The sequence below is a fragment of the Coregonus clupeaformis genome, chromosome 8, assembly GCF_020615455.1.
Source record: "Coregonus clupeaformis isolate EN_2021a chromosome 8, ASM2061545v1, whole genome shotgun sequence".
In the NCBI taxonomy this organism is placed as follows: domain Eukaryota; kingdom Metazoa; phylum Chordata; class Actinopteri; order Salmoniformes; family Salmonidae; genus Coregonus; species Coregonus clupeaformis.
The window spans coordinates 23,194,896-23,205,908 of record NC_059199.1 but is presented as its reverse complement, the minus strand read 5'-3'; the positions used below and the strand labels follow the sequence as shown (position 1 = coordinate 23,205,908).

The 11,013-nt window shown below is 43.1% G+C and overlaps 1 protein-coding gene across 1 annotated transcript; it reads right to left on the bottom strand.

Moving 5' to 3' along the window:
• Positions 1-618: 618 nt before the first annotated feature.
• Positions 619-6,587, bottom strand: LOC121571272 (ras-like protein family member 11A-like). The gene is made up of 5 exons (XM_041882640.2): positions 6,057-6,587; positions 5,091-5,147; positions 4,172-4,254; positions 2,511-2,681; positions 619-2,260 (listed from the first exon to the last, which is right to left on the bottom strand). The coding sequence occupies exons 1-5, from the start codon at positions 6,205-6,207 to the stop codon at positions 1,958-1,960; spliced, it is 765 nt and encodes a 254-aa protein (XP_041738574.1). The 5' UTR covers positions 6,208-6,587; the 3' UTR covers positions 619-1,957.
• Between the last annotated feature and the right edge of the window lie 4,426 nt (positions 6,588-11,013).

The following is an 11,013-nucleotide window of genomic DNA, read 5'->3' as shown; positions in this document are numbered from 1 at the left end:
GTGCACCGCTAATTAGATAGCCATTTCACACCGGTTACACTCACCCCCCTTTGACCTCCTCCTTCTCCGCAGCAACCCCAGCAGCTGGGCAGAGCCCAACTGAATGATCCGGGTCAACGGCATCAATGTAACAGTATTGCTTCCATCCCACTCCTTGCCCCAACCTGGGCTCAAACCAGGGACCCTCTGAATACATTGACAACAGTCACCCATGAAGCATCGTTACCTATCGCTCCGAAGAGCAAGGGAAACAACTTCTTCAAGGTCTCAGAGCGAGTGACGTCACCGATTGATACGCTACTAGCACACACAGCTAACTAGCTAGCCATTTCACACTGGTTACTTGTAGGGCCGAATTTGGAGGGCCGAATCACTTGGAGGGCCGAATTTGGCCCGTGGGTGATTTTATTTAGCCTTCTATGGTTTCGGAGCAAAAATATATATATTTTACTAAAAACACCAGCAAATCAGCTCCAAGTGATTTTAATTTTGGAAATCTGTTCCAAAGTATTCCCACGTATAATAGAGAGATACCGTATATATGTGATCGTATACAAATGTAAGCAAGGTTTGAAATTATTATCTTGCGGTCTATTTGTGGTTTTCAAATTATTTGTAATTATGTTCCGGCCCACTGACCATCCGCTCAAGAAAAAATCAGCCTGCGGCTGAATCTAGTTGATGATCTCTGCTCTGGTGTGTGTTAAAAAACTCTGACACAGCAGATAGAGGTGAAAGGTCATGAGAACTCTCAGTCTCATGTCTCTCCATGGTTGCACCCCAAATGGCACCCTATTCCCTATATAGTGCATTACTTTTGATGGGCCCTGGTCAAAAGTAGTGCACTATATATGGAATAGGGTGCCATTTGGGACGCAACCAAGTCTCTTCCTTTCCAGAGTCATATAAAAAACACAGCCAGAAAGATACATCTGTAGGACATAGAGCCTCCACACATGTTACTTTAAAGGGGCCTGAGTAGGGTTGCAAAATTCCTGTAATTTCCCCCAAATTCTCAGGTTTTCCTGAAATTCTGGTTGAAGGATTCCAAATGTCCTGCTTATTCCCTCCTGAATCCAACCGACTTTTGCAACCCTAGACATCACAGTGGTTTGATGTAGGATGAAGTTTCCCCTAAGAACTGGTCTGTGGTCAGTTTTAGCTATTGCCTTCCTGATGGTTTAAGTTAGGGTTGGGGTAGGGTAAACTGATCCTGTGGTTAGGGACTGTTCAGGGGAACCAGGCTGGTATAGATTAGTACAGACCAGGATGTCAAGGACTGTGGTTGAGTGCGTTTTTAGCAATTACATTTAATTAAGCATGGCCCGTCCATGTTTTAAATGTTTAATTGAGAAAATACATAGGTTACATCTCAAATGGCACCCTACAGCCCCTGGTCAAAGGTAGTGCACTAGACTATAAAGGGAATAGACAATAGATATCTGCATCTGTGATGCCGACATCATTTTTCTTTGCCTCTGGGTACAGTACATTTTCAGATGACATTCTTTAAATACAAATGTATCAAAAGCAAGGAGAGTTGTCTACTGCATGATAGCTCAGTACGAATAGCGATCTCAGAGTAGCCTACGATTGGTCCGTTATACCTGTCAGTCATAGTCTGTTTTTCAGTCTCCTCAGTCACCCTTGGTTGAATCGGCAGACAGGCTTGTGACATCACATCCCACGAAGCCCACTCCTTTGTTGGAAGCGTTTGGCCTTGCTGTCTCTGTGCCATTCCTTCCACAAGTGGAATATAGATTTCCTTATCTCAATGTTCTATTCCAATAGGAGGAAATAGAATATAGAACCGTTTATCACTTCTCACTGTTCCATTGAAACTGTTACATTCATTCTCATACAATGACATCACAAGAGAGTCAACTGGGCTAAATCCATAATTCCAATTCTGGAACCAGAACTAGAACCATCAGAACCATCTCCTTTTCCATTATCATCACAGCGTGGTAGTGGAAGACTTCCCCTTGGATGAGAGCACCTGTCGGAACCGCCTTTTTAGCTCTTGCATGTTGGGGGACTTAGGCCGGGCTAGGTGCAGCCCCCCTCTCCTCTTCTCCCCGTTCCCCCCGCCCAGCGCCCGGCTCACCTCGCCACAGAGGTGGAGAAAGGCGGCGTGGACCCCCTCGTGGTTCTCCCGGGCAGAGACTTCGTAATACGCACCACCCAGAGAGGCTGCCAAAGACTCACCCTCGTCGGCTGGCACCTGGCGGGCACGGAGGAGGTCGCTCTTGTTGCCCACCTGGTAGGAGATGACAGATGGATTAGACCAATGTTAAGGCGATGTCCAGAAATACTTCTTGATAAAATAAAGGTAATCTAACCATCAGTATGACGAGGACATATACCGTGAGAGTTAAATATAACATATAATTTAATGTATCTCTATGGTCAAGGATGTAATAGATGGGTAATAGATACAGTTTAGTTAAATAATTATAATAACATCCAGCTCCCGTTACAAATAGATGTAATATAACAGTCAAACCCACCAGTATGACAGGTATATTCCCTGCAGGGTGGATGCGTCTGACGTGCTGGTAGAGAGGCTGGATGGTTCTATAGCTGCTGTGGTCGGTGATGGAGAAGACCAGGACGTATCCATCCGCCCAGTAGATAGACCTGTTGATCTGCTCCTGACAATATAGTCCCTCTGCATTGTCCTGGATGGAGGGGGGGGGGGTTAGAGGAGAGAAAGAGAGGGAAGAGAGAGGGAAACTCAATGGTATGTAGCTAGTGATGTGTTCATCTGAACTCCTACAGTAGTCTGCACGGTTATTATTATGAGATTATGGAGCAGACAGACAGCCAGCCAGCCAGCCAGCCAGCCAGCCAGCCAGCCAGCCAGACAGCACACACTCTTTATCTCAAGCATATAGTTTGTTTACAAGACCAGGCCTTTGAACGGGTGGTTGAAGTGAGTTTGATAAATGAATGGGAGCCACCCCTAGGCCTGGCACTGAATTATCAAAAACCACTACAGAGGGAGAAAAATAATTGGGATATGCCCTGATACTGGATGTAGACCTGTTCTACTGTAACATCATACCTTCTTACTGGTAATGATGAACAGTAAATAAGGAGATGTTTCCACTTGGTATATCCAGACCGGGGTCAAATACATAAGCTACTGTATGTCAAATACTTTTTGCGATGAAACCAATACAACGGAATAGTCCCACAAGTGCAAACGGAGATACTGTCTGTGTTGGCACAACTCAAATACTTTCAAGTTTTTATTTACGGTCACTTTTATTTTATTTAACCAGAAAGTCCCATGGAGGTCAGAAAACCTATTTCCCAAGGGAGACTTGGCAAGTACTTTAAAGTACTTGACATTTGAAAGTATTTCACCTGTATTTGACACAGGTCTGGTTACATATACCCTTAGACTGTAGTGAGGACTAGGAGTTACCTGTAGCGAGACACAGGGGCCGTGTTCCAAATAGCACCACACTCCCTAATGCCTGAGACTCCAGTCACCCAAGCAACGGATTGTTCACTCTGTTACCATCTATCAAGCGGTATCGGAGCATCGGGTCTCGGATCAACAGGCTCCGAGACAGCTACTACCACCAGGCCATCAGACTGCTGAACAGCTGACCCTAGCTGTCTCCCTGCACAGACCTGCACCGTAGTGACTATTTGCACCTAAGAGACTATCTGCACCTTAGAGATTATTTGTACTGACTACCCACACATCCAACCCTTACACACACACACACACACACACACACACACAAACACCCATAAACACACACCCAAGCACCCACACGTACTCAGAACTCACACACAGACACACACACAGTCAACGCTGCTGTTCTATTATATACTATTTATTCCAATGTGGGAACAAGTCACTACCCACTTTATATTTGTAAATACAGTGTAATACAGTCCATTATTACTATGCTACCTCTCTTATTTGATATTTTTGACTTGACTCTTTTTATTGCTATTAATGTTATTGACTGATGTACTGCATTGTTGAGGGAGCTAGCACATAAGCATTTCACTGCACCTTTTATACCTGCTGTAAACTGTGTATGTGATGTGACTAATACAATGTAATTTGATTTTAAATGTAGTGTACTATATAGGGAATAGGGTGCTATGTGGGACACAGCCCTTGTGTAGAGAGAGAGAGACCTACCTGTAGAGAGACGCAGGGTGTGTCCTGAACCTGTAGTGAGACCTGTTCTCCATCTAGATTGATCTTTCTGGAGTACAAGGCCCCTGCGGACAGAGATAAGCAAAACATTACTGACTAAACACGATGGATTGATATGCAACAAATGAATGATGATGCAAAATGTATTAATTGCCTGTATTATTGGGGTGTGTGTTTACAGTATAAGTTAATAAAGAGAGTCGCCCACTCTATATCATTTATTGGGTAAACCACTAACGTTTCGGCATCCCAGGGCCTTCTTCACAGTGTAGTGCCCTATATAGTGCACTACACTGTGATACCGAAACGTTGGTGGTTTATCCAATAAATTACTGGGAGCTTATAGAGTGTGCGACTCTATTTATTTTTATAGCCTACATTTAAGTTGCCGTTAGTCAGCATCTCTACTAACTTTTTTGGGTGTGTGCCAGCTGATGCTTTTCACTGTGTGTTTATAAGTGAAATTGTTTCTAAATGTATAGTAAACTAGTATGGGGTTCTTAAAAGATTATTACAATGTGAAATGACAAGTTCAAGTTCAAGTTTTAATGTCAGATGCACAAGTACGGTGAAATGCTTAACTTGCAAGCTCTACCCAACAGTGCAGTAATCAATATCAAAATAGTATAACTATATATAACAAAGAAAAACACAAAAATAAGATACATACAGGGTCAGTGCCAATACCAAATGTACAATGTTATGCATATTATGCAAGGATACTGGAGTAATTTGAGGTAGATATGTACATGTAGGCGGGGGATTAGGAGAAAGTGACTGGTAGCAGGATAAATAAGGATAATAGCAAACAGTATGGCAGCAGCATAAGTCGTGGGTGGGTGAGTGCATGGTGGTGTGTGTATATTATATGACTGTGACTGTTAGAATGATAAAATCATACCGGTGTTTGCCTCATAGTCCCCGATGAACCTCTTGGTCAGAAACCTGACTATCAACGCTGTGAATGAAACAACGAGAAGAATAGTCTCCAATGAGAAACACCTTGAGAATAATAATGTAGTTGACTACATATTTTCATAGTTGCCATTGAAGAATACTGTAGTCCTATTTGGCATAGGCCAACAACATCCTAAACATGGCGGCAGGTAGCCTAGCGCAAAGCTAGGTCAAAAATATCGATGTACCCTTGAGCAAGGCACTTGACCCTAATTACTCCTGTTAGTTTCTCTGGATAAGAGTGTCTGCTAAATGGAAAAATTGAAATATAACACCTTGACAAGAATACTAGAAGGTCACATATCTGTTATAGTTGCAAGAAGAGAATACTGCAGGCTACATACTGTATCGTTTTCACAGTTGACATAGACTGCTCCTTAGCTGGCACAGGTCAGGTTCCCATCAGCAGTCTACATGCAAAATATCACCCTATTCCCTACGTACTGCACTACTTTTGCCTATACCCCTATGGGTCCTGGTCAAAAGTAGTGCACTATATAAGGAATAGGGTGCCATTTGGGACATGTGCCAGCCTGTCTATCTATCTTGGTCTGGTCTGTGAATGTACACGTCGCCCCCTGGCGAGATTGTTTACCTCTCACTGTTCAACTGGCACACCAGTGTGTAGCCTATCCCAGAGACACAATAACATATTTAAGTGATAGGTGGAAATATTAGTACGTTTTTCCAAAATCGACATATGTTTTATAGGCTATACAGGCTACATGTATGGCCAATCCGTTTGTGCCAAACTGATGCAAATACATTATTCCCATTCTAGCCTTAGTTTTCCATTAGGACCCAATTAATACGCCTCGATAGATTCTGAAATTAAAAACCTCCGGACTTTCACTTCAACCGTGCGATTCAGCTTACTTTTGGGCACTTCTCCTAAAGCTTGATCTCCTACCTGTTTTCCCCACGTTGCTCGCTCCCAAAACCACGATCTTAACGTTTTTGTTGGGCACGCAGTCTAGAACGGGATACTCCGGTATTGGAACTAGCAGAAAGTTGCTAGAACCACTATTCATTGTTGTCGTTGGATCGACAGGAAGACGCATTTAGGAGTCCTTATCGGTCCAGTCTGGGAATGCCGTGCCTCTCTCTTCGTCCTCGTCACCCCACTGCTAAAGCAATCCTGAGCCTCAGGAGCTGAGGCTTAGTGTGTCGCCCATGATGATAACTGAAATTATAATCGTCCACTTTGGCTGCTACTCGAAACAATCCAAACTACCACTTGCATTGAGTGCGCAACAAGAACTGTTATCTGACCGCAGGTTTTATAATTGGCCCGGTTATTTCACATAGGCTAAGTATACCGAGACAGAGCACCAAATAGTCCACATAAGCCAAGAAGAGGTTAGAATAGCCTAGACAAGTCTATCCCGCCAGTTCCAGAGCCCGCAGCAGTGGTTAGTCAAGTGAGAGAAGAGAGACAGAGCAGCCGGAGCGGGTTGAGAGAGAATAATGAGTAGGCTAGAGTTGCTGAAGAGGCACAACCCCAAACCGCAAGACACTTTTTTGTCTCATAAATGGCACCCTATTCCGTAGCCTATATAGTGCACTACTGTTGACCAGAGCCGTATTGTACCCTGGACCAAAGTAGTGCACTATATAGGGAATAGGGTGCCATTTGCCCTGGACGAAGTAGTGCACTATATAGGGAATAGGGTGCCATTTGGGACTCTCGCACAGACCCAACTCAAGGTGTCATAAAAAAATACACCTCACTCCCCAACGTACAAAATATTTTCACATCATTCTCCTACTGTAAAATAAATGTAACACCCTTCCCCCTCATAGAATTAACTCAAAATAATGTTTACGCCCACAAATAACAATAACTGTAGCGACCATGTGTTTATAAACGTGTATATCGACTTTGACACTTCAGCATGCTTTTGAGGCACAGTTGATACCACGCTGGGCTTCGGGACAGAAGGTTGAGGGTTAGCTGACCGCCGATCACCACAGACAAGCTCACTCTCCCTGAATGTTTCAATACCTCACGATCAGAGCCTGTTGCAGACAGTGATCAACTAGGAGGGAATCAGATTATCAACATATTGATGCCATATTTATAATTATATAAAAAGATATGCAACACATTTTCCACCATCAAGTTTCTGTGCCAATGCACCACACAACCGATAAAAAAAACATTTTTTTGCTGTAGTTTTAAAACAGCATATCACTTGAATATTGTTGCTTTAAATCAGTGCGCACATGAGCATTCTGTCATAGTCTTTCTCTCTCTCTCCATCAATTCCATCCAAATTGCATCCAAAACAGATAATACTGTTCAAAACTAATAGATAGATAGATAGATAGATACAGTGGGGGAAAAAAGTATTTAGTCAGCCACCAATTGTGCAAGTTCTCCCACTTAAAAAGATGAGAGAGGCCTGTAATTTCCATCATAGGTACACGTCAACTATGACAGACAAAATGAGGAAAAAAAATCCAGAAAACCACATTGTAGGAATTTTTATGAATTTATTTGCAAATTATGGTGGAAAATAAGTATTTGGTCAATAACAAAAGTTTCTCAATACTTTGTTATATACCCTTTGTTGGCAATGACACAGGTCAAACGTTTTCTGTAAGTCTTCACAAGGTTTTCACACACTGTTGCTGGTATTTTGGCCCATTCCTCCATGCAGATCTCCTCTAGAGCAGTGATGTTTTGGGGCTGTCGCTGGGCAACACAGACTTTCAACTCCCTCCAAAGATTTTCTATGGAGTTGAGATCTGGAGACTGGCTAGGCCACTCCAGGACCTTGAAATGCTTATTACGAAGCCACTTCTTCGTTGCCCGGGCGGTGTGTTTGGGATCATTGTCATGCTGAAAGACCCAGCCACGTTTCATCTTCAATGCCCTTGCTGATGGAAGGAGGTTTTCACTCAAAATCTCACGATACATGGCCCCATTCATTCTTTCCTTTACACGGATCAGTCGTCCTGGTCCCTTTGCAGAAAAACAGCCCCAAAGCATGATGTTTCCACCCCCATGCTTCACAGTAGGTATGGTGTTCTTTGGATGCAACTCAACATTCTTTGTCCTCCAAACACGACGAGTTGAGTTTTTTTTTCTATTTTGGTTTCATCTGACCATATGACATTCTCCCAATCCTCTTCTGGATCATCCAAATGCACTCTAGCAAACTTCAGACGGGCCTGGACATGTACTGGCTTAAGCAGGGGGACACGTCTGGCACTGCAGGATTTGAGTCCCTGGCGGCGTAGTGTGTTACTGATGGTAGGCTTTGTTACTTTGGTCCCAGCTCTCTGCAGGTCATTCACTAGGTCCCCCCGTGTGGTTCTGGGAGTTTTGCTCACCGTTCTTGTGATCATTTTGACCCAACGGGGTGAGATCTTGCGTGGAGCCCCAGATCGAGGGAGATTATCAGTGGTCTTGTATGTCTTCCATTTCCTAATAATTGCTCCCACAGTTGATTTATTCAAACCAAGCTGCTTACCTATTGCAGATTCAGTCTTCCCCAGCCTGGTGCAGGTCTACAATTTTGTTTCTGGTGTCCTTTGACAGCTCTTTGGTCTTGGCCATAGTGGAGTTTGGAGTGTGACTGTTTGAGGTTGTGGACAGGTGTCTTTTATACTGATAAAAAGTTCAAACAGGTGCCATTAATACAGGTAACGAGTGGAGGACAGAGGAGCCTCTTAAAGAAGAAGTTACAGGTCTGTGAGAGCCAGAAATCTTGCTTGTTTGTAGGTGACCAAATACTTATTTTCCACCATAATTTGCAAATAAATTCATAAAGAATCCTACAATGTGATTTTCTGGATTTCTTTTTCTCCATTTGTCTGTCATAGTTGACGTGTACCTATGATGAAAATTACAGGCCTCTCTCATCTTTTTAAGTGGGAGAACTTGCACAATTGGTGGCTGACTAAATACTTTTTTTCCCCACTGTAGATAGATAGATAGATAGATAGATAGATAGATAGATAGATAGATAGATAGATAGATAGATAGATAGATAGATAGATAGATAGATAGATAGATAGGTAGGTAGGTAGGTAGGTAGGTAGGTAGGTAGGTAGGTAGGTAGGTAGGTAGGTAGGTAGGTAGGTAGGTAGGTAGGTAGATACAGTGCCTTGCAAAAGTATTCATCCCCCTTGGCGTTTTTCCTATTTTGTTGCATTAAACCCTGTAATTTAAATTGATTTTTATTTGGATTTCATGTAATGGACATACACAAAATAGTCCAAATTGGTGAAGTGAAATTTAAAAAATAACTTGTTTCAAAAATTGCCAAGGGGGTGAATACTTTCAACCTGGAATTCAAATGGATTTTGGGGGGGTTTGTATCATTTGATTTACACAACATGCCTACCACTTTTAAGATGCAAAATATTTTTTATTGTGAAACAAACAAGAAATGAGACATAAAAACCCTCCCCCATTATCAAAACCTCATACGCTTTATTAATCTTCTAACGGGATGATGACGTGGACCCCCCCAAAGTCAATACTTTGTAGAGCCACCATTTGCAGCAATTACAGCTACAAGTCTCTTGGGGTATGTCTCCACAAGCTTGGCACATCTAGCCACTGGGATTTTTGCCTATTCTTCAAGGCAAAACTGCTCCAGCTCCTTCAAGTTGGATGAGTTCCGCTGGTGTACAGCAATCTTTAAGTCATACCACAGATTCTCAATTGGATTGAGGTCTGGGCTTTGACTAGGCCATTCCAAGACATTTAAATGTTTCCCCTTAAACCACTTGAGTGTTGCTTTTATTTAATTTTTTAATTGGGTCGAGTATGGTCCTGCTGGAAGGTGAACCTCCGTCCCAGTCTCAAATCTCTGGAAGACTGAAACAGGTTTCCCTCAAGAATTTCCCTGTATTTAGCGCCATCCATCATTCCTTCAATTCTGACCAGTTTCACAGTCTCTGCCGATGAAAAACATCCCCACAGCATGGTGCTGCCACCACCATGCTTCACTGTGGGGATGGTGTTCTCGGGGTGATGAGAGGTGTTGGGTTTGCGCCAGACATAGCGTTTTCCTTGATGGCCAAAAAGCTCAATTTTAGTCTCATCTGACCAGAGTACCTTCTTCCATATTTAATATGCCATTTAGCAGACGCTTTTATCCAAAGCGACTTACAGTCATGCGTGCATAAATTTTTGTGTATGGGTGGTCCCGGGGATCGAACCCACTACCTTGGCGTTACAAGCGCCGTGCTCTACCAGCTGAGCTACAGAGGACCATATGTGTGTGGAGTCTCCCACATGCCTGTTGACGAACACCAAACGTGTTTGCTTATTTTTTTCTTTAAGCAATGGCTTTTTTCTGGCCACCCTTCCGTAAAGCCCAGCTCTGTGGAGTGTACGGCTTAAAGTGGTCCTATGGACAGATACTCCAATCTCCGCTGTGGAGCTTTGCAGCTCCTTCAGGGTTATCTTTGGTCTCTTTGTTACCTCTCTGATTAATGCCCTCCTTGCCTGGTCTGCGAGTTTTGGAGGGCGGCCCTCTCTTGGCAGGTTTGTTGTGGTGTCATATTCTTTCCATTTTTTAATAATGGATTTAATTGTGCTCTGTGAGATGTTCAAAGTTTAGAATATTTTTTAATAATCCAACCCTGATCTGTACTTCTCCACAACTTTGTCCCTGACCTGTTTGGAGAGCTCCTTGGTCTTCATGGTGCCGCTTGCTTGGTGGTGCCCCTTGCTTAGTGGTGTTGCAGACTCTGGGGCATTTCAGAACAGGTGTATATATACTGAGATCATGTGACAGATCATGTGACACTTAGATTGCACACAGGTGGACTTTATTTAACTAATTTCTTCTGAAGGTAATTGGTTGCACCATATCTTATTTAGGGGCTTCATAGCAAATGGGGTG

Bases quoted from the DNA above. Each gene is read 5' to 3' on its own strand.
- LOC121571272 (XM_041882640.2), bottom strand. From the start codon at position 6,207: ATGCGTCTTCCTGTCGATCCAACGACAACAATGAATAGTGGTTCTAGC. The intron at 5,148-6,056 runs GTAGGAGATCAA...TTTCATTCACAG, and splicing joins GAGCAACGTGGGGAAAACAG to CGTTGATAGTCAGGTTTCTG. The intron at 4,255-5,090 runs GTATGATTTTAT...CTCTGTCCGCAG, and splicing joins GGACTATGAGGCAAACACCG to GGGCCTTGTACTCCAGAAAG.